Genomic DNA, 24,701 nt, shown 5'->3' with positions numbered 1-24,701 from the left:
TATTATTAACTGTATTACGTTTCAAGATCCCTCTAAGCTTCTCAGTGGCAAGGCAAGACTTTCTAGGGATGATCGTATAGCTACCTACTCTGTTGAATCTGTTCTTATCTGTTCTGTGTGCCGGGTTCGGTAATGCATCTAAAAAAGATGTGACGTCATGCTCCGACGTTACGCTGGCGTTGCGCCGGATTAGGTGTTGATCTCATGCTAGATGTCGTATTCTCTGTAACACACAGTATTCTGTGTTTTATTTTGAAAAGTTTGTGGTTTTTATGATGCGTTTATGACGCAAAATAAAGGTTGAGAGCCAAGGAGAACAGATGAACAATGGCTAAGGATAGATGAAGGCTGGATGAAGGCGAGATGGAGCAAGAGAGAGATCATTGGGGGTAGGGCGACAGAAGAGGAAGACTGAGTGTACAGGCGAGACAATTGGACATGGTTGAATCAAGAGCGAAGCACGAGACGGTAAATGGAGTGAAATGGATTAAAGTGCCAACAATGAAAAGAGAGAGCCTTCGGTTTCAGGGCTTCACGGCTGATAACGACCAGGCTGAAAGTGATGAGGATAGAGCAAATGTCAAAGGGGAGGAGAAGAGCTGATGAAAAGCAAGAAAGTGCTGAACTTCTTGATTTTCTTTTTCTCTGTGTATGCGTGCACACGTGCCTGTGTTTCTATAGACAAGCTGTTAAGAGTTGAAAAGCATGTTTGTTCCCTTCCCAAACTGAGATCCTAATCAGAGGAATGAGTTCTGTACGATCAAACACCCTCGGAGGTCACACACACGTGTGTGCGCGCGCGCGCGCACACACACACACACACACACACACACACACACACACACACACACACACACACACACACACACACACACACACACACACACACGTTACTGTGCACTATATATTTGGAGGAAATGGGCTGACAATGGCTCAGCCAATTTGTGTATCTATAGGATTGTTGAGTTGAACACAATATTTAAGCTGCATTTTGTGAATCCTTTAAAGTTGTGGGTGTTCTCTGTGTGTTGTATGTGCGCTAGATAATTTGAGAGTGAGAGAGAGAGAGAGAGCACATGAAAAATGCATTGTTCCAAAATAGTTTTGAATACCATATTGGCCAAAAAAAAAGCCCAGCCCACATAAGTGTGTTTTTGTACAGTTGGAGGAAGTAGAATGCACAAGAAGAGAGTGATTTAATCCCACATGAAAAGAAAGAAAATAGACTGCTCTAAAGTGAACTTTAAGCCACTAGTTTCAGTCTTAGGAACTACAGCGACTGTATTCGATTGAAGACTTCTACATGCTACAGTAACTGGCAAAAAAGCTGCTTTATGACAACCATATGCTGCATTAGATTACAAGTCAGAACTCGGCATTCCCCACTTATTTACCACAAAAGTATTCAATATGCCCTTTGTAGATTGGAGTTCCTAGTCAGGAGCTGGGGCATATTTTCTCAAACCCGTTTGACGACTCAGAATTAATAGACATCATATCAACATGGCTGCACACACCATCAACAAGAAACAATATTACTTTTGCAAGATTTTTGGCATGGTATATGCATTTAGATCAATCAACACACCAATACATTAATGTCAGTTGGTTGAACTTGAAATTAAAAGATACAATTGTTGTTGGTGCTCATAAACAACTACAAAATCCAAACTTGACTACTAGTGTTTTTCTCACCTAGGTAGCTCGAACACACATAGATGTAATCACATGGTTGCCAGGTCTGACCACCCATCTCTGGCCATAAACCAATGCAGTAATACATACTGTGGGCTATTGACACAGTGGCCATTTTGCTCTCACATTAACATAGTCGGGGTGGGAATGTACGACTTAAACGTTAAATGACTGCCGTGTGAAAATGGTCAGTAGATGAGACAAGAGTGGAAAGACAGAGACAGTGATTGTTCAGGACACGGAGAGATCTGTTCTCTTGGATCTTAAGTAACGCAAAGAGAAGAGACATTATCCCCACTCCGCCTGGCTCTCTCTGGGTTACAACTCATTTTGTACTTACTTGAGAGAAGAAGCCATTATCTAGCTCCTGAGCAACACCGACGACACCTGCGCATGCACACACACACACACACACACACACACACACACACACACACACACACACACACACACACACACACACACACACACACACACACACACACACACACACACACACACACACACACACACAAACACATTATATTGCAGAAAACTAATGAGGTGAGGAAGATGATGGAGCCATGAAGGCTAATGGGAAGAGCAGCAGAGCTGTGGTGACCAGATGCAGTCTGAGTATAACTATAGACTTGTCCTTTCAGTTTAACTCATTGACTTCCAGAAATAACATCGTTTGCTACGCCACTGCCAGCGGAAAATCAGCGTTTTCCTTACCTTTCAACTAGTCACAGAAAATGTATTTTCAGTCTGATGATGGAGCCCCCGACCGTTGGGAAAACAAAGACATGTCTCTGTGGTGTCAGCGAGAAAATAAAAATGTCATCGCGACCCCCCGTTAGCTTGTTATAGGCCGTTGAATATAGCATGTCTCGTCAAAAATGAGTAAAACCAGGGACGCGAGATACTGTACAGGCTTTTTCTAAATCGTCACATTACAAGTTTACAGGTGTAAAAGAGTGGGTGTAATTATTTTCTGCAGCCTACAGGCTCCCACGAATGGCATTTACAAATCATAATCATGAAAATGTAATAAGTAGCAGCAGATATGACTTATGAATAAAGTGGTTGGTCCTAAGTTCCCAACCTGGTATTCTTAATTAACTTTGACAGAAAATGAAAATTGTAACACTTAATGTGCAATTATTATTTTTGTATTATAATCTTTTGGTACATATTACTCCATATTTAATAATTATATCCAAGGATACTTTTTTGGAGGAAATAGGAACATGGCACTGCTGCTTGCACAAAAAGAGGTGCACCTTAGCAGTAATGTTGCCTATCCCCTACCTAGACGAGAGATTGTTTTTATGATCCTCACAAATACCTATTTTCCATCAGTTTTCAGACGGTGTGTTCCAATGTAAAGTGTTGACAGCTACAGTACTTTAATTAGCCCCATTAAACTGCAAAACTTGTTATCAGCACAGGGCAGATAAAGCCTCTGTCTGGATTATTAAACAAAATGTGACAGGATTTTCTGTTTAGCGTGCCATTTTCTAATTAAATGTGGTGGTTTGGGGTTTGTGATTACATTTTCCTATGTACTAAATGCCTGTTCTGCTGATGAATGAGCATAATGGCTTCTAAAACTCTCAGTCCCAACAGAATTATGCTGAGAACTGGTAAAAGGTACAACATAAATGTGTTTGTGGGCCAAACAATGTCAATAATTGTGTAGGAAATGAACAATATGCAAAACTTTTTAAAATGAGTTTTAAAAAATGAAAGAATATTTTTTTTTTCCCAGCCATCTGCTGTACTACAAATCTTATTTATGCCTTAAAAGTGTTAAAAACAAAAAATAAATGCTGCCCTTATTAGCGCATTCCGTATATCTGAGTATAATTCTAGTGAGAGGATTCAGAGGAATAACATTTGGACGCCCAGGTGAAAACAGCCATGCTATTGTCCGAACACTAATTCGGCCAATTTAGCTCCATGACCCGGCTCAAGCATCGGCCAATCCGGTGACAACCTTCTTAAACGTTGCTTAATCCCCGTCTAAGCCTCATATCCGACCAAATCAAACCGTTGCAGTGAAACACACAGGCAGTCTGGAGCGTGGCCTGGCTCAGAGTAATATTAAACATCAACTGCGGCTGGAATTAATTGTCCTTCCTTTTCGTCCTTTTGCAAACCTCTCATTCAGAGCGTCAGGCTTTTTTACTCTCTACTTGTAAGAGTCACGTTTAATTCTTTAACACCATCTCACCAGAGCCCCTCTTTTCTATCTACTAGAAAGTCGTATCGCACCAATCTACTTGGTTCTTACTGAACACGCGTACATGCAAACACTTGGCAGAGAAACTGATAATTTTCCAGTGTATGAGCTTTTGAGAAGACATGTGGTTTTTAACTCAGATGGTTTTCCGAGTGGTAGCTGTCCGCCTGTGGTGCCGATTGAAAAGGAGAGTAAACAGAAACATTTAATCACAATAATTTTCAACCCACTATTCTGGGCACATCATTATTGTAAAAATGTTTGCATTTTCAAAAGCCATTTTGCAACAGGTGGGCCGTAGCCAGAGCCTATGGCTATTTGATGGATCTTGGCATAGATCGGCTTGGGCGGTACTGCCAATTAAATGTGTGTATTATTTTGGCTTGTGATGGCTGATCCCTGAGAAGACAGCTCAGTTGGCATGGGTGTCTTCTGACTAACTATACCAATTAAGCGTGTGACTGTGTGTGCTCACAGCTCAGATGTGTCTTTGTATTTGGCTATGCATGCCCACATGTCTTTTTGTTCTGCCATGCATTTATCTGAGAGAGAAGCCACGATTAGAAAGAGAATGCTGTCTGTCTTCTTTCACCGTCGGCCAAAGGCAAAAGCTGTCATCAATGCCTATGTGGCAGTCACTAAAGGAGACCCCCATCTCGCTCTCATTCTCTCTTTCACCCAGCGAGTTTTTCCTCTCTCTTTTCAGTCTATCCTTGTTTTTACTGTTCCCTCTCATGCTCTGTCTCTCTATTCTCATTTCCCCCTCTATCTAAATCAGATTTTCCTGCCTGCTGTGCTGTCCCTCTCTCCCTTCATCATTTTAGCCTTATCATGTACAGTGTTACCTTTTGTGCTCAACCAGCTTTTCAGGTGAAGCTCCAAACTGCATTTATTTGTGTTAACCATCAGGAGGAAAAATGGGAAAAATAAGAAAGAAAGAGGAAAAAGAAAACACGGTCTTTTGAAAAGGCTTCAGAAGCCAAACTCACTCGAACTGAACGACAGAGTAAATTGAGTTAAAAAAGTCTCATCACAGGGGAGTGGTAAAAGGGTTTTGCTTCCTTCCCTCTGTCATTTCCTCCCACTCTTTCTCTCTCTCTCTCTCTTGTACTTGTAGCGCTTCCTTTACCTTGTTCTTTCTCACTTTGTCACTCTATCTTTTTCAATGTCTATCTCTGTCCTTTGATTCAGCCTCCCATACAGTGCTATTCAGTGGAGGTGTGCGTGCGTGCGTGTGCACGTGCGTGCGTGTGCGCGTGCGTGTGATATGTAAATTAACTATGCATCAGGGCCCTTTGACTGAAGTCCTGCTCCATTGGCTATAAAAGTTCCCCTCAGCTGTGTCCTCCCTTCACCCTCACCGAGCACCGCTGCCTCTATGTCGCACTAATAGCTCTACCATCCATCACTATTATGCACGTTTCATGCTTTCTTACTGTCATACTTAGTTCCTTTCGCACCCCCCCCCCCTTCACCTAGCCTGGTAAACCCTCCCTCCGGAAATCTCATTTCCATTTGATTTCAGAAAGGAGTCTGGTCTGAAACGCCTTTCTGCAATAATCGCTGTGGGCTGGAGTTGGGCGGGAGTAATACCGTTGACTGACAACCCCTTCAACCAATGATCGTTTTCCCCTTCAGCCAATGAGCAGTTCATTTTGACGAGCTCCAGGCTATGTGACGCAACGGGACTTTTGGGACGGCCATGCCGAAAATAGGTTGCCTTATTGGGATACATGCGTGTCACTCCCCGCCCCTGCCGGTTCTCTAAATTTATATTTTTAAATAGGCTCTGTCATGATTAATTGACCACATATATGAAGTTAAACAACTAAATTCTATCCAAACGATATCTTATAAGTAAATTCCGTGCCTCAAAAAAGAAGTTTGAAAGCGTTATAAAACTGAAAGTAAGAAGTGAAGGCACTCGCACAAACAACAATGGCTGCCGTTCGTCTTTTTTCGGCGGCTCTCAGGCTGCACTCGGGTTCATTCGGGCTCACTCGAACTCGCCACCTGATTGGCCAACTGTCGCTGTCAATCACAGAACAATGAGAGACGACGCTGATAGGCTCGTCGGCTCGGCGAGCAGAGCGATTATTGGAGAAAGGCGTTTCAGACCAGACTCCTTTCTGAAATCAAATGGAAATGAGATTTCCGGAGGGAGGGTTTACCAGGCTACCCTTCACCACCACCCTCTTCCTCCTCTTCATGTTTCTCTCCCGCCAGTATTCCAGCTACTCTCGTTTGTGAATCAGCGTTCAGCAGAGAGCCCAACCTGATCACCACAGTAGTCCCCATTTGCTCTCTCTCCCTCTTCCTCCTGTCCTCAAGGCTCTCTCTGCATGGCTGCTGTAGCGTCCTACTGTGCTGTGCTGGATCCTGTTTAATTGGTCATTCAATGTGTGCGGGAACGGCCTCCTTCCCCCACACGCACGCACGCACGCACGCACGCACGCACGCACGCACGCACGCACGCACGCACGCACGCACGCACGCACGCACGCACGCACGCACGCACACACACACACACACACACACACACACACACACACACACACACACACACACAGTCCCAGTGGGCTGTAGCACCATCAATTCTTCCCCCCTCATAACATCCCTGTCACTTCCCTCGTCGCTATATACCCATATGTGTGTGAGTGACTCAGTGTGTGTGTGTGTGTGCGTGTATAGGTGTAGTTTCCTGAGGCTTGCTAACAAGTTCTGCTGATGCACGTTAAGCTGGGGCTGTGTCAAATCTGGCTTCTCCTCGTCTCCCTTTCCAAGGATCTTATGTAGTTACTGGCTGACTCAGCATTTCCACCCTGGCAACCGTCTCCATGGAAGAATGAGAATGACAGATAACCTAAACCCTCTCTGTGTTGAGGGAGAGCACGCGCATGTGTGTTCGCGTGCACACGCTACAGCACATTACGACATAAGGAGGGAAACATCAATCACGGATGTCAAAGACGAGAAAGAAAAGTCTTTTTGGAGTGAGAAGGGGGGAAAATAAGTAGAGAAAAAGATTAGGAAGAGAATGTGTGGGTGCGACCAGACAAAAGAATTCGAGAGAAAAGGAGAGCCTAATTGTTTCTGAGGACAAGGTATTGGAATGTTTTCAGAGACATTTTACAATGTCTGAAGATTCCACAAATACTTTCAGAAAAGGTTTGAGTTCCCAGATAGTTTTACTTTTTACAGTAGCACCATTCATTCATGGCTCACCTCATGAAAAGTTCAGCTTTGACACAATGCATTGTGTTGCTTTTGCTTTTGTTAAACTTTAACACAATGGTACACCAGGGGCTTGCTACCTCGAGAAGACTCTTTAGCTTATGTAGGTTGAGCGCAATGCTGTCTGCTCGGCATTCTTTGTTCCAAGCAGACGAGGTTGATGCAGTCCACGTGTGTAGCATTCATTAGCTGCCCGCACTCCATAGTCCTTTCTCATGAAATATAGCGTAATTACATCGGAGACAAAGCTTGCTCTTTGGAGTCCTTCTTAATATGCGTGTGACGGTCTTGATAAACTGAACAAGCGTGCACATTTGCTGAACTCACTGTCTTTGTCCAGCACAAATCATCTCAATGGTGCCCTACATCAGATATGCCACAGTCTTAGTGTTATGGTCCCTGGAGGATGTTACGTCTAACATGGTTATGGGCGCCTGGCACTAGGTGTACCAAGTTGTGTCCCTGAGATTTTGAGTGCCTCAGAATGTCATTAATTCTAATGTGCCACTGTGTACCGTTTATTCAACCGTGGTGATAAAGAAGCAGTACTAAGAAAGAGCTAACAGTAATAAAATGTTATTTGCATAGACAGATAAGAAGATTTTTGGCATGAGGGATTTAAAAACAACTCACGTATAAATTCATCTCGCCACAAAGCAACCAAAACAAGGCAGGGAAGAAGCAGACACAGCCTGAAGTGTCAGCCTGAAGACTGAAGTGAGTTTTGGATCACAGAACACGCAGCTGTTGCAGCTATGAATTCATATCACATAATATAATAAGAGCTTTTGAGGTTTATACTCATTGTGGGAAGCCCACTGTGTGTCTTCCGTCCTGTTTGCTGCTGCATTACAGGCTTCACTGCATGACTGCATTTCATGCTACATTGCATGACCGAATTACAGGTTACTGTACATTTCAGACTACACTGCTTGACTGCATTATAGGCTACACTGCTTGACTCCGAAGTACAGGGGATAGAGACTAAACCCTGACAACATAGCCTCAAGAAGTAGTTTTGACCAGGTGGTGCGGGGGTGTGGAGTGCAAATACCACCCAGCCATCACACAGCCTAAACAACATAACCATATTATTTGCAACACGGCGGGCCATCAGAACATAATACTGTACATGTATGAGTCACGGTCCAGTTTATTCGCGATAACAACAAAAAGGCTGTAGTTTCCTATTTTCTTTATACCTCTGCCCCTGATTATACAGTATGAATAATGTGACATATTTATTTTGCATTAATATTCATTCATTCATTTATAACCTCTTTGGTGGATCATACTCGGGAGGTACGGTACCCCCAGCACCCCTAGATCCCGCGGCTATGCCTGACAACCTCACACGCGCACCCAGCCATGTCTCTCAATCTGTCTGTCTGTCTATCTTTCTCTCTGTGTCTTTTTTTCCCTCCCTCGGTGGCTCTCTCTCTTGCACTTGCATACTGTAGCTCCCTATCTTTCTGCCAAGCTTCCCCTCCCGTCCCCTCTCTTCACTCATCCATCTCCTCCCTGCCTCCTTTCGTTTCCATTATCAGATAATGGAAACCTGACACATCTGTGTTGCTCAGGGGATTGGGGGTCTCATGGTGTAGCGGGCCTACAATAGCTAAATATCTCACACTGTAGTATCTCTGCGAGCAACATACCCCAGTATAGATCAGGTGCAAGTGAGCTGCCATTTTTCACTCTGCACTTAAGCTGGCGTGGGCCACACAAGGGCACATATTTTCTCCTTTGCTGAGATGAGTGATGCACAGTATGGTGTGAGTATGAATGAGTACAAAAGCAGGCTTTAGTTATGTCAGACTCCTTTGCTTCTGTTGCTGTTGACACTGTGCCATCCTGACTGATTATTTGCAGTAGATAGGGCTGCAAATATATTTTCACTTTAGTCAATAATTCAAGAACTGGATTGAAACCACTGCCATCCATAAGCATTACCTCAGCTAAGGAGGCAATGTTTTTGCCCTAACCTTTCTATTTGTCTGTCTGTCTGTCTGTTTGCTGTATATCTCAAGCAATTATGAACTGATTTACACGTATTTAAGTCTTTAAGTTACAACATTGTTTGGCCGGTTGGCCTATCAACGGGCTAGCCAATCGCAAAAGTAATCATTCCTCCAGGATATTGACTGGAACTAGACAATTGGGTGTCTAATACAGTATGCCTATCCATCTGGGTTATTGGCTCTACAACACTTATGGGATGTACGGTACCAGTAGCCAATCGCAAGCATACAGTTATTCAGCACAAGCCAAGAAATTACAACTCATGAAAGTTATGTTGTAGTTCAGAAACGAGCCTAGTACTAGTAGTGGGCACTACAACAGGAAATTGCAGATGGATATTGCATATCCAGAATTCACTTCCAACTCCCACGCTGACTATCCCTTAATTGCCCACACTTTCACACATTGTCCATACAAGGTCCAGCCATATACTGGGATTTGCCCCATTGTTTGTTCATATTTGAATGTTTTTAACAAAGTGAAATGACTTGAATCCGGCCCTGGTGTGGTCACACTGTTGACTAGCAGTGCACAGCCATCTTTATGGACTTTCTAACATCCTGTAAATGTAAACATGCCCATTTTGTGTCTGTAGGGACGACGAGCATGCCCTGATTCTGCAGTACTGTCAAACCCTGGGAGGAGAGGTGTCCCCCTGTAGCCAGCCCCAGAGCCCTGCTCAGATCCTACAATCTGTGGAGAGGGAGGAGAGAGGCGAGCTGGAGAGAATTATCTCCCGCCTGGAGGAGGAACAGAGGTACGTACTGTAGTTGACCTGTGCCAGTGTCGACCTCTGGCAAAAAAATTGTCAGGCAAAAATGAGAGGCATGAGTTTGGATGAAGGGTAGATCTGTTGATTTAGATAGGGAATCGACTTTGTCGGTCGCAACTGAGGCAGATTTATATGTAAAATCAATCAAAACATACTCATCAGGAAATGTTATTCAGTGCTCAGTGGATCTGTCTGTTTGTGGCTGCCTTGTTTGCTGGTCAGGTCGTCTCGCTCTGTCTATAACACGATGCTTTTGTCTCATTTCCCAATACAATCGCACAGAAGCACTCACTCACACTTCCCGTATGCTGGTGAGGTCTCATACACACATGCCAAGTCATTCTGCAGTTTTGATCAGTGCCTGGAAATGGCTTAGGAGCAGACGGAACTATATTGCGCGCTATTGTTGCAGAGAGGCTTTTGAGCTTTCAGTGCCTCTTCCGGAGCGAATTAACGCTCGTCACGCACACAAACACACACACGCGCACACAAACAAACACACACCGTGTTTCACTGCCAGGCTCATAAACGGCTACTTAAGTAAAGCACTGCAGCTGACAGCTGTATAGTGAGAGAAGTGGTTGTGTGGAAGGAGGGGAGTCGCAGGACCGATGATATGCTGGAGGCTCTCTGTGTGTGACTTTCTACTTTAGATATGATTTTTACAGTGAAAGCACAAGGAAGAGGTAAAAATGACAGGTATTTTTTTCTTATTTGACTCCCTGCTGTGTGTGTTTACAACATGGAGGAGGCTTTTAGATCTGCTGCATCAATCTCTCTCTCTCTCTCTCACCCTGTGTGTCTTGACAACTTCCTTCCCAGGACCCTGCAGAGAGAATACGAACAGCTGAAGGAACAGCACAGCCAGCGAGGGCTCCCTACCGGGGGCCACTGGGACGCTGAGGGCACCTCTGGCCTCCCCGACGAGGCCGACCTGCTGGCCGAGGCCAAGCTTCTGCGTCAACACAAGGGCCGCCTGGAGGCCCGCATGCACATCCTGGAGGAACACAACAAGCAGCTGGAGTCCCAGCTCCATCGTCTCCGACAGCTCCTGCACCAGGTAACGTATAATGCACGTTCCCAGGCGGCTGCACGCGGTTATCTGCAGTAAAGCAGCTTAGGGTTTAGCATGACAATGTGCATTTTCCGCAAGGATTGCTCTAGTAGGAGTTATATCCCTTTTTTTCCAGGGTTAGTCGTGTTGTATTCTTTTGCTATAGGAGACCTACAGTAAGACCCTGGCACAGGGGAAAATACAAGCACTCTTCACCGATATTGATTGGAATACTGACATACCATTAAGTAAAGAACATTACAGGCTCATTGACGTCAGCTGTTATAACCATGTACTTTTAGTTTCAAATCTTTTTTTATTGTGAAGCACAGGGTAATATTATACATTTCTGTTCATACATATGGATTGCTTCCTTTTTTTTTTTTTTTTACAAAAACCAACAGACATATACACAATTGAAACTACATAGCAGAGAAAATAGGGATAGTTCAAGAACAGAATTTCCCTTCGCCTGTGACAATGGAACAGGGTTTCTTCAGGGAATGTACATGGTCTCTGTAAGATCAGCAGTGGCTTTGTCTTTGTTGGAAGGAGGCCAACAGCTTAGAATGGAAAGCACACTTCGTTCACACAAAGAACCCTAGATGACCGTGAGAAATAAGTACATCTTTAATGGATTGCATATACGAGACACGTGAAGTTCATAATAGATGTGCGGACACAAAAGCTCCCATTCACATTTGACTCTGTTCGGCCTCCTTTGTCTACCGTGCGTTCACAGATCAGGTCTTCTTAATCACATCATTACTATTCCATCCATGGGTCTCCAGCCCATTTCCGGTTTCTCCCCATCAATAACTTAAATATCTGTTTACGCCCGGCCTAATTGCTCTGTAAAGTTGGATGGCTCCTGCTGGGAGAGAAGCATGCAGGTCTTCCAACCAAACAAACAGCTGTCCAAACCAATAATGAGACCGAGTAAACGGGCAGAGAGAGTTTTGACTCTCTGCCTAGATCTTGGAGGCACAGTGACGTCACACACCATCAGACCAAGGAAGGAAGGGAGACGGGGTAGCAGATGTATAGCTGCTACCATACTGTGTGCTCTGCATCTGAATGCACCTGGTGATTTTCATATCATGTATTTGAAGTGTATATTCTACTGTCTATTATTTACTTATTATTTACTATTTCTTGTCATCATCATTTATTTAACCCACGACCATGTTCACATGGTATGGAGCACAGATATCATACATTTTCATTACATAATATTCATACATACATACATAGCAAAAGGCGAGCCTTACTTAAACAGAGGTAGAACATTTTTCAGAAAAGCACCTAATTTATAAATAACTCTTTGCTTATCAGATTGCAATAGTAGAATTAGTTTCTGCATAGATGGGCGAGTTATATAGTACTTTGGCAGATATTTTTGTCTGAAACTCATAATGGTAGTGTTTTTACACTCAAATATAACATGGAACATTGTCATCCATTTACCATGTGTCAATGTGACTATCAGTTTACCCCAAAACACATTTACGGGGTCCCTTTCGTTACATTCATACACTCTTGGAGGAGTTACAAATTGATAAAGGAACCTTTTTTTTTTACATTTAATTATCATTAACTTAAAGTATTTGCTGAATAAAGCTTCTGAGATGCAAACACGCACACAGAAGAACACAGCACCACACTGATTCAGAATGACTGTGCTTTTGCGCAGAGACCAAAATCCCCCAGGGTCCAGTCGATATGTCAGCGTGCCTTTCTGTCAACCGCAGAGTTGCTGCCGCAGACCTCCGGAATGATAAATGCCCGCCAATGGGGATGCCCATGTATTTATAATGTGCGCTCCCGGAGGCTGACTAAAGCACTGACCTGCGCTATTCTAAGACGGGCCTCGAGACATTGGCTGGGCTCCAGAGACACCTCCATTGCGTTAGCCTTTACTGGCGCCAGGGGCAGGCAGAGATAAACGAGGCGAGGGGAGAGCAGTACTCGAGTAAAAGTGCAAAAGTGTCGGCGTCAAAATGTACTTAAAGTGCCAAAATTAGAAAGTATTCATTATGCAGAATGTCCCATTTTACAAGTTTCCAAATGTATACAAATCTTTTGAAAATAGACGATCTACAAGCTCACAATGCGTCGCTATAAGTAAAAGTACAGAAAATTGGAAATAATCCAGTAAAATAAAATAAATACCTCAAAATTGTACTTAAGTACAGTACTTGAGTAATTGTACTTAGTTACTTTACACCACTGGGGGAGGGATCGACAGAGGCAGCCGGGGGAATGGAGCGATTGAGAGTGAAAAGAAGGATGAGAAAAGGAGACGGGAGAAGGGATCGAAAGGGAGGGGTTTTGGGAGCGGAGTGAGCATTGATTTGGTGTCTTGCAGTTGAAAGCTAAAGGCCATAGGGATTCTGTAGGAAATGTCACTGGACTTTGTCCTCTTCTGGTCATCTGACTGCAAGGGAGAATGTGTTCAACCAGTTAATCAGCTGTACCAGGTTGTTTCTTAAAAAGAACAGTGAAATTCTATTGACAAGCAATTAAAAAGAACACTGAAATTCTATTGACAAGCAATTAAGGTACTGTTTTGTTCTTCCGTCGTTAGAGCAGCTGGTGCCAAGTGTTTTTTTTTATGTCTGCGTATGTTGTGCTAGCAAAATGTTTTAAATTAGGTGCTTCGTTATCTGCTCCTACTTTATGACACACACACATCTGTTGTCTGGGAGCTCTTTCTCTGACAGGACATATTGAAGGTCATCCTGCTGTCGCTCTTTACTGAAGGCCTTCTAGATACGAGTGTCCATGCTGCTGTCTTACATAGCTACTGTTACAGTACATACTGTACAAGCAATAGCTACAATGCTGCTGAATATCAATCAGTTACAATAGTTCTAATCATTTTTCTTTCTTTCTGTCTTTCTTTCTTTCTTTCTTTCTTTCTACCTGCATCGTATGTCTGTCTATCCCTCTCCCTCCCTCCCTCCCTCTGTCTCTCTTTCTCTCAGCCGGAGGTAGACTCAAGGGTAAATGGCGTGTCCTCTCCCAGTGTGCAAGAACAAGGGCCACTTAATGAAAACTCAGGTGAGACATACACACACATGCACTCTGCTGCTGCTGCTGTTGCTATGAGACCCACATACTGTACACACTGCTGCTGCTGCTGTTGTTGCTGCTGATACGGATAATACAGTATACGGTATGCACAACAACCCCTTCTAGCCAATTAAGCGCCATGGGAGCGGCTACACTGGACTGCAAACACGCATCCAGCTGTTCACATATAACTCATGCTTTGTTACTGTGCCACAATTAAGTGGGGTTAAAAGGAAAATGAACGTGTGTGTGTGTGTGTGTGTGTGTGTGTGTGTGTGTGTGTGTGTGTGTGTGTGTGTGTGTGTGTGTGTGTGTGTGTGTGTGTGTGTGTGTGTGTGTGTGTGTGTGTGTGTGTGTGTGTGTGTGTGTGCATACATACGTGTTTACAGAGGAGATGCTGGACCCCCACAACAGCAGCTCAGACCTGGCAGATGTAATGGAACAGATTAACAACACCTTCCCCGCATGCAGTCGTAAGTTCCCCTACTCGTTGTCCTTTTCACCCACTGGGGGTACTTCCCTTCTTTTAGTCTAACCCTTCCTTCCCTGTCAAGTCACTGTTCAGCACAAAACAAAACAAAACAGCATAAAACAAAAAAAACACATTCTCCCTGGTTCAAATCTGGCCAGAGATGTGTGTTGCCATGTCATTCCCCATCTCTCCCCTGTGCTTCCGGGCTCGCTGAAAAGAATAGTCCAATTAATAACAACAGCTTTGCTTGGCTCAACCGTCCACGCTAATTTTGTTTTTGGGAGTGGTGTTCACCTGGAGCTACGGCCATTATAAATATGCCTTGTGAGGAATAGCATGCTTGTCCGACCTCCATACTGGAGTTGGGAGATAATTGAAAACCTGAATGACCCTTTTGACAGTAATTGGAGACACAGTAATAGTGACTTGTCTGTCAGTGGGAACAATTGGCTTCCAACAGGATGAAGGCCAACGTGTTTGTGTACTAAAACAAAACACCCGCCCTAAAAGCGTCAGAAGTTTACCTTTTTCCTCCAAATTAGTGGCTCCATTTTCTGCGTTCTCCTCTCTCACACTCCGCATCTAGAGCCTTCTCTATAGGGGAAAGTTGGTTAAAACAACAGCAGCACTCCCATTCACAGGCTGCAGTGATAGTTAAAAGGAACAAATGGATCATATGTATGATCAAGAAAGCCAGCCAGCCGCGTGTGTGTGTGTGTGTGTGTGTGTGTGTGTGTGTGTGTGTGTGTGTGTGTGTGTGTGTGTGTGTGTGTGTGTGTGTGTGTGTGTGTGTGTGTGTGTGTGTTGGGGGGGGGGGTTGCATTGTAGTCCTGAAACGGTTAAAGCACTCTTACTCATAAACAATTATGACTCAACCATGTCCTTCATTCCTCCTCTGCTTTCCGCTTCCTTACTCAAGAACCTCTGCCAACTCTCACACGCCTCTGCATTTTTTGCCTTTATTCCTTTTCCTTTTGTTCTTCCCCTGTCATCCTGTTGTGAGCGTGTGCGTGTGCATGGACAGTATGTGTGGGTGGACTGATGTAAGACTGGACAGAAGCTCATGTTTGTTTGTGTCCTTCCATCATGTGTAGCCTCGGGGTAGCTCTTCACTTTGTCTGTATTCTTTCATTCAAAAGTCTCATGTCTCCGTGTTATGAGGTTCCTGCTAGTTTTAATGCAATTTTGGATGGAGAATTTGGTCTGTGTAATATAGTTATTGATGGGATACAAATGATTAAGTTAAATATAAATTATTTCAGTGAAATATTAGCATTAAGAGTAGCATTAAACATTAACATGTCTAGTACCCTCTCAGCACAGTTAATTTTATGTGAATTAATTATTTGATTAAATCAGGAGAAAACTTTAGGCCCTTATTATCCGCTGTGGCAGGGATTGAAGGGGAAAGCTACCTTGGGGGCAATGTTCATCAAATAAAGAAGAAAAAGTGTTGGTAGTGAGTTGCCGCTTGCTGACTTTAAATTGTATTTGAATGTTCAGGATCGAAACTCCTATCAGGGTTTTAGTTACAAATCCATTCTAATCTGGCAGAGTGCTATGGGGATATTAGCATTAGGTTACTGCTCTGCTCTAAGGCACAATGGTCTCAGCCATCGAAATAGCGTGCATAATATGTGTGCGAGGGACCCAGAGGGAGTAATAACTTACTCTAGACTTCGAAATAATCAAAAAGGGACAGCTGAACTACACAGTGCATATTCTAAAACTAACATATTGGCTTTTTGTGGTTTTCTCCTGCAGCCTCGAGCCTCTCCTCAAGACCACAGGTAAGACATGGTTCTTACAGCCTCATAATTGTGCTAAAACACCGGTTAGAATCTGAAATGAGCCAAACTATAGAAATAAACCATTCACCATCCTACCCATTTTATATGGGTTACAGCTAATTCCCTACTGATGGTATGCTCTCCTTTATATCCAATGCTACTGCATGTTGCCTATTGCATAGTAATAATTTATTACCAGTCCTTCAAACAACATAAATAGCCACATACGTAAAAGTCAGCAGAGCTAACATGATGACAGGCTAGCATAAATATGAAGTGGATGTTTATATTTGCTCACTGTGATTGCAGATTAGAATCTGTGGGAGGCTGGGAGCGCACACGCACATACATGCACGCACGCACGCACACACACACACACACACACACACTGATTGCTCCTTTTGTGTGTTTTCTGTTCTTTGTTTTTCACTTTTCACCATGTACATGCATGTATCACTCCAGAAAGGAGGTAATTTAGTCAAAGTGAGAGAAGGTAAATCAAACATTTTAGAACAACATTTGTAGACGAAATTACATCTCCTGTCACCGGAGAAGACGTCAACCTTGACCTCCGAGTGTGAAAGGCATAGCTAATGTTTTTTCTGAGTAGCTCCATTAGCGCATCCTTCGATTCCACTTTATGATGTCTTGTGCTAAAATGGGTTCTAGTCCAGAGGTGCTGTGAAAAGCACAGTCACTGGCCAGTGTCTCAGTTGTTTACATCACTTTTTTACATCCTCCCCTACCATCGTTTCTCCACTAATAACCGCCATGCACCAGTTAGTTTGCTTGTTTGTTTGCTTTGTGCGTCTCCATTTCGGTGGCTCCTTTTATAAAGCCACATGTCCAACAGCTTTTCATGCTTTTCTTTTTGACATTGATTGATTGATTGATTGAATACTTTATTACACGTGGTACAGTAAGACATTTAGGATAAAAAGATAGCACAAAAAAGTCCTGGGGACTTGTTTCCATTGTGGTCCTACATGTAATTCAATTCATCAGCACAGCATACAAAAATTACACAATAATACATGTCATCAACAAATACATACACTATATGTACAAAAGAGATGGGAAAATATCACGAATACGCTTTACATGTACAGTATGACCTTTTTCTTGAATTGAGTTAAATAAAAGTCCTTAAAGAAGGAAAACTAAGTTTTGACGACGTGAGAAAAATATACTTTTTTTTTGCCGAAGAAGATTTTAGTGCACCCCACCCAGCTTGGTGTTTGAGCATGAAATGCACACAAAGTCTGGCCAGTTTAGTATTTATGCAGTCGTAGCATACACCACATTCTGTACAGTAGGGAAGAAAAGTGCTGAGAACCTCTCTCTTCCCTTCACACCTGTCTTTTTGTTTCACCCTTCAGTTTAAACACCCTGTTATCCCCCCCTATTTGTTTATCTGTCAAACGGGTCAGTAGAGTTGGCTGCCTCATCCTAGATCCAACAAGACAACAATGTAAGAACAAACTAGGGGACACCAGCCTATACCTGCACCTTTATCTCAACAGCCCATTTCGTCAGGAAGAAACCTATCTCCATATTTCAACTTTTTTCGTTTTTTCGTAAAATAATGCCTTATTTCGTCATACTACAGTGTCACATAAAAGTGGCAAAACTCTACAAGCTCGAGCTTGTAGATCGGCTATTTTTGCTTTTTTTGGGGGGGTAAGTGGAAGTATAAGTTGTTAAGTCTGTCTGTGGGTTTCATTGAACCAATGAAAAGTATTAACGAGCGTGTGACTAAATAATAACTAACTACATTGGATCCATTAGAACACAGGTTCTTTTTTCCATTTGCTGAAAAGTTACAAGGTTTCCGCCCAACAGACTATTTGCAACAGCCCTGAGGGGCTTCCTTTTCCGTTTTCAGATCTCTTATATTCCCATACAACTTCGTCTCGGTATAGAGATATGAGGCAGCTGCAGCAGTTTTGAAACTATTCATATTGCCAATATATAGAATAATACTTTTTTTTGTGATCTCTGGAGTGTATTTACAGCCTGGAATTGGATCCGTTTTTGCTCTCATGAAGGTGTGAAATTGTGCATAGGCTATTATTATTATATTTGCATCGTTGAACCTCACCATATGAATTATCGATCTAATATGCTCTGTGTTCCGTTCTGGTTTTACAGGTGATGTGAGCGCCTGGGCGGCCTGTGTCTGTACAGTATGAGTCCGAAGGGAGACAGGAGCATTCCCAAACACACAAGACTTCCTCTATCCCCTCAACACCCCAGGACACAGTGATGGAGAACTAGTCCACCACCTCCTCCCCCCTGCCCCCTTAGCCAGAGAACCCACCCTAAAACCCAAAGACACACAGGACCAGTGACCTTTACTACTATTACCACCTTGTTGTATTGTACTATGCAAACTGTACATTTTATGAACTGTAGATTGTACCTTAAGTTGGTTAAACATTTGTCAGTGATTTGTTTGGATATGCCGATAATTATTTGGTGAACGGGGGGCTTTGTATAGTGAAAATTCGCTTTTTGATGTTAAGAGGGTGGGGCAGGCTTTCTGTTGTATGTTTATTTTTTTCTTGTCTAGTTCTGCCTTCACTGGGAATCACACTGTTACATTTTGTCATTCCATTGCTATCTTCTGCCTTTTACCTCACATACACCCCCCCCCCCCCACACACACACACACCCCCCACACACCCACACACCCACACACACACACACACACACACACACACACACACACACACACACACACACACACACACACACATACACACACACACACACACACACACACACACACACACACACACACACACACACACACCACTACATATTACTCCATTACTGTCATAACAAGAGTCATGGCCACAGACTTTGTTCTGATTTTGAGAGTACCTATTTCTTATTATCATAATATTTTTTAAGACATAGACTCAATCCTCAAAGCATCTCTTTGGTTGAAGGTCCTTCTTGTAGCATGCTCGATGTCAAGGTCCCCTTTAAAGCATTGATGTGATTCTGTCGGCATCGTCGTGCCGACCCTGATTTGTTGATGTAAACTTTAAACCCCTTCTGTGCCTATACAGTTGTCATTCCACGTGTGGAAGACAGAGAGAAACGCTGAAAAGTTGAAGATGGAGTGTGCGTGTGTAAAAAAGAGAGGTTTGGAAAATATAGATTTGAGTCGTTCCAAAATTGGGTTTGTAATCAGGCCCGCGGTCATCATGTAGAATAGTTTTATATGAAAAGAATTAAAATTAAAATCTTTATGTTTGAAAAAAAAATCAGAAAGAAAGCCATGATTGCCTTGCTACCTCAGACTCATAGACACAGTTTCCGTTCGTGTGGTCTGTAAACTTGTTTCGACTGAACGTTATACCTTGTGCAACTAGCACACAGAACACAAACAGCCCAGTTCGGCATCCTAAGCTTGTGCTTACTGTATTGATGTACACTGCAATGAGGAGATACCAAGTTTGAAAGACGAGAACAAACAGAATTCCTATTACTGTACCACAATGGGTCTGCGTGAACTGCTGAAGCTAGCCGCCCGTTCCGATGAGTATTAACTGTTGTTTTTCCACTGGTCTTCTAGCACTGGTCCCTCACTTGCGTTGTGTTGTCGTGCTACTATATGCTATCCTGTAAGACTTGTGAGATTTAACAACACTACTATAACCTCCTCCCAACTGTGGAATGGTGACCATGTTGATGGCGATGATGATGATAATAATGATAACTGTTATGAAGATTATTATAAACCGTACCATGGCAGAACTATGTCGTTTCTCCTGAGGTTTGTAGAGTAGATTGACCACACTACGTGTAATATGGCTACATTGTTTTATTCTAAATAAAAACTTTTTTATAACAAATTAGTTATAGTTATTTGTGCATTATTTACTTGTTTAAGGAGCACCAACTGATTTTCCCAGAACCTGGACTATCTGAGCTACTTCTTGTATGGTGAGTTAGCCCCTCTGATCACATAGTCTAAACATGGTGGGGAGCAGTCTGGAACATGGTCTGAAAAATCACAGTGAAAGCTTGGTCTCTGCTTTGATCTGATGTTTTGTTTTGTTATATGATATCCTACAGTGCGTACAAACGACAGCTCTGAAACAAAATGTCTAATATGGCTGTGTCAAGGAGGCAACCTGTGAAATATAATTGTATGCTGCCTGTTGTTTATGCATGAGTTGTTTGTACTGTCATGGTAGTTTGAGTTGAGAGACCTTTCATAGTAATATAAATATCACTTCATAGGATTTCTTAACAGTCATCAGAAATATCTATCCACTGCTTCCAATCATCTCATCTGTGAGAATTACACCCTGTTTAGCCGGGTTGGAGGCAAACAGCACCAACCAGACAGAAACAGCCCCACCTGAGGAGGCCTGCCCATCCAGAGTGTCTGCCAAAGGCCTAAATTGTAAATTAAACATTTGGAGGCTGAGCAGAGCCTTCAATTTAAAATCCTTACGGTGGTTGGCCCTGATGACATCCCAGGCCACGTTCTCAGAGCACATGCAGAACAGCTGGCGGGAGTGTTGCGGATATTTTCAACCTCTCCCTCTCCCAGGCTGTGGTCCACTATTGTGCCCATCCCCATGCTCTCCAAGGTACTGTAACATGTCTGAATGACTGGAGACCTGTCGCCCACACCCCTATTGTCAGCAAATGCTTTGAGAAGGACTACATCTGTTCCATGCTACATGCTACCTGCCACACTGGACCCATGGCAATTTGAATATGGTACAATAGCTCCACCAACGATGAAATTACCTTGGCAATTCACACCGCCCTTTCTCACATCAAGGTGAGGAACAGCTGTGTACGAATGCTGTTTGTGGGTCTGATTGTCAGCGATAATGATACGGCCTACAGGGACAAGGTCAGATCACAGCTTAATGGTGTCATGGTTCAGAACAACTTTGCACTGAACGGCAAGAAGACGAAGGAGCTGATCGTCGACTACAGGAGGCCGAGAAGAGAGCACGCCTCCATGTACATCGACTGAGTTGCAGTGGAGAAGTCAGTGGCTTTGAGTTCCTCAGCATACACATCGGCAAGGAACCCGATATCCACTGTTAGGTGATGTCTTTTTACTTGCACAAGAGACTGATATTCTGCCAGATTTTTGTTTCTTTTTAAACAGCACATACAGTACTTTATGTATATTTGATGGTTGTCCTGTTATCTGACTTTTTCCTTCTGTCCTTTCTCTATTCTCATGACTAAATCTTAAATCATTGGTAAGGAATTTCACACACTTTCACACCTGTAAACTTGTGATGTGAAAATACATTTGAAGATGAAGTTGAATTGTTTGTACTGTCATGGTAAATTGAGTCAAAATTGGTAAAGTGCTAAAGTGAATATCACTTACAGGATTGAATACGCTATTTTCGATCATCTGTGAGAATTACACCGTAATCAAAAGCATCTCAGACACCCATACCTGAAATGATGCAAATAAGGCCTCATTACCCACCAAATATGCAGCATTGCCTGGCCCAGACTTTTATCATGATTATCATCAAAAGAAGCAATCATACACCGGGACGTTGTAACAGTATCATGGGTTTGCAGCGAGAGTGCTGCCAAAATGAATGATGAAAAGTAATTAGAGAGCACACTGGCTCCTTTTAACAAAGCCCCTCAAACCACATTTTTCATCTAAGGGATATTATTCACTGGTATGTGGCATACAATTATTATTCCAGCCTTTCTTAAGAATAATATGTGACGTTCAATTAATGTTCTTCCAGGTCCTGTTCAGGCGTTGTCATCTCTGTTGGCTGTTGCTGGTCATAAATTCAATGTGACTATAGGGGTGATGAAATGGTGCAAAATCTCCTAATTTTAGCACCCTGTCAGCAGGCTCTTGTCGCATCAAATTATGTCTGAGCAGAAAATGATCTGCAACCTAACAGGTCTATGGTTATTGGACTGAATCTCACCTCTTGTATCCCCAATAATTTGCTGAAATGAATGCCAAAAGGGCGCATGTCTTTGTCACACGCTCACACTCACACATGCATGCATTCGGGGTGGCAGTGGCTCAGGGGTAGAGTGGCCGGGTAGAGTGAACTGGAAACCGCAAGGTTCCCAGTTCGATCCCAGGCTCCCCCAGAGTTAGTGTTGAAGTGTCCTTGAGCAAGACATTGAACCCTAATTGCTCCCGATGAGCAGGTTGGTGCCTTGTGTGGTTTCTTCCGCCATCGGTGTATGAATGTGTGTGTGAATGGGTTAATGTAATGCACAATCTATGTAAAGCGCTTTGGATAAAAGCGCTATATAAATGCACCATTTACCATTCCATACCCACACAGTATACTCTTGGGTCCGTACAGTTACAGCAACCTTTTTCTAAAATAATACAGCATATCAAGGCTTAATATCATCCACAGACTGGAGGTCAGACTCTCCAGACAACATCTAAATGTTTAATATTCTCCAAAGAATGGAGGTCAGATTTGCCATACAGCATTTAAATGTATAATATCGGGGGGATATATCAATTGCTAGTCTATGGGGGGCATAGACTGGAGGTCAGATTCACCATACAGCATCTAAACATTTAATACAGTGACTGGACATTAAATGGCCATGCAGTAGACTATGCATACAGTATTATCACACATTCTGATGATGCTTGCTAATGATTGGTCACACACATCACACAGTAATACAAATAGAACATGGAGCATAACAGAGGTGCTGTGTACACAGAGGAAAGTAACTAAGAACATTTACTCAAGTACTATACTGTACTTGAACTACGATTTTGTGTTACTTGAGACTTTACTTGAGTATGTCCAATTTTCAATACTTTATACTGTACTTCTACTCCACTACATCTCAGATGCAAATATTGTACTTTTAACTCCACTGTCAGTTATTTCAAAACTAGCTATTAGTTACTTTGCTGATTTAGATTATTATTACAAAACATACATTAACCAATGAATCTCTATTTTATACTATCAACATTGCCGGTCTGCAAGCTCACAACGTGCCACAATGTGCCGTGTTGAGAGCTTATAGATCTGTTGTACTGTGTACTTTTACTCAAGTGACATCTTCAATACCTTTACTTGTAGCAGAGTACTTCTTCCACCACCGCGCCTCACACAGACTTTGTACCACGAGGCAGAAGGTTTCGCAGCATCAGGACCGGCTCTGCAACAGACTTCTGCAACAGTTTATTCTCCCATGCTGTTAGACTTCTGCTACTTCTTCCCACATGCTGCCAACCATCATAACACACACCCCCCCTTCCCCCCGACACACACACACACACACACACACACACACACACACACACACACACACACACACAGAGAGAGAGAGAGAGAGGAACACCCCCACATTCCACACTCACACAACTCGGTTCAAGTATCAGATTCAGGTATCCAGTTTTGGTCGGATTATTGTGTGGGTGGCTCTCTCCTCTCTCTCTGGAGTATTGTGTAGGTGGCTCCCTCCTTCTCTCACCCACCCCCTCCCATCTCCCTCGCTCGCTAGCTCCCTCCCCCCTTACTTTGCCTTGAACATCCTCATTCAATTGCTAATAGCTATATTCATATTTTGTTGTTGTTTTTCTAGGATCTATTCTATTGTATTACTATGGTAAGAGAACAGCACCTCATGTTCTCTGTTATTAGTTTACTGGATGATTTATTTTTACAAGAAGCAACTGTGTGCTCAAAATAAGAAGATTATAGGGAACTATTGGAAAATATTCTGTAAAAGAAAATAAGAAAAAAAGGAACAATGTCAAAGACCCACCCTTTCTCTGATGCATTTGCCTCATTTAGATTTTAAAGTTACAGTAGCAGGATAAAAAGGCAAGGCCCCCAAGCAGGTGATCGATTGGTAAGAAGAAATTGCTATATCTTTTACAGACATCAACCAGGCCCTGGCTACAGGGTCAGATTAAGACTTTTTCGTGCCAGGACTAGGACCAGGTTTCGTGCTCCTCCAGAAACGTACACAAAAGCAATTACGCAACAGTATTTCAGCATCAATATAGCGCCTTTATTTCAAAAGCCCGGTGTTCTTTCAAATGAAATCAGAATGAACCCTCCCCGGACGCGTTGGTCAATGGCAAAGTTAGGTATATTCTCAAGGCAAGGTCAACATTAGAAAAAGGGTGGGTAGTGTTCCTTATCCTTTTTTTTTTAATGAATTCATGAAATGGATCATTCACTTTGCAAAGTCCTCCTGAAAGTCTTTTGAGTATTTATTTTGTAAGCTGATTGGTGTAGATCCAAAATGCCACGCTAGGCAAGACGTGCTCCTGAGAATGTAACCGAAAGTATTGCCCAAGGAAGTTACATTGATACTTTGCAGATCTGTTTCCATTC

The 24,701-nt window shown here is 42.9% G+C and overlaps 1 protein-coding gene across 1 annotated transcript in view; it reads left to right on the top strand.

Annotated features, from left to right (window-relative positions):
- The window catches only part of utrn (utrophin), a 227,020-nt gene extending 206,816 nt beyond the window's left edge, over positions 1–20,204 (top strand). The window contains exons 78-83 of the mRNA XM_084082101.1: positions 9,771–9,932; positions 10,770–11,007; positions 13,989–14,064; positions 14,466–14,549; positions 16,313–16,338; positions 18,490–20,204. Coding sequence (XP_083938227.1) covers positions 9,771–9,932; positions 10,770–11,007; positions 13,989–14,064; positions 14,466–14,549; positions 16,313–16,338; positions 18,490–18,498 — 595 coding nt within the window. The 3' untranslated portion in view covers positions 18,499–20,204. The remainder of the gene's footprint in view (positions 1–9,770; positions 9,933–10,769; positions 11,008–13,988; positions 14,065–14,465; positions 14,550–16,312; positions 16,339–18,489) is intronic.
- Positions 20,205–24,701: the final 4,497 nt, after the last annotated feature.

Source organism: Gymnoscopelus microlampas (assembly GCF_963454915.1).
Source record: "Gymnoscopelus microlampas genome assembly, chromosome: 16".
NCBI lineage: Eukaryota > Metazoa > Chordata > Actinopteri > Myctophiformes > Myctophidae > Gymnoscopelus > Gymnoscopelus microlampas.
Note: the sequence above shows the minus strand (reverse complement) of the source record. Positions and strands in the feature narration are given on the sequence as shown.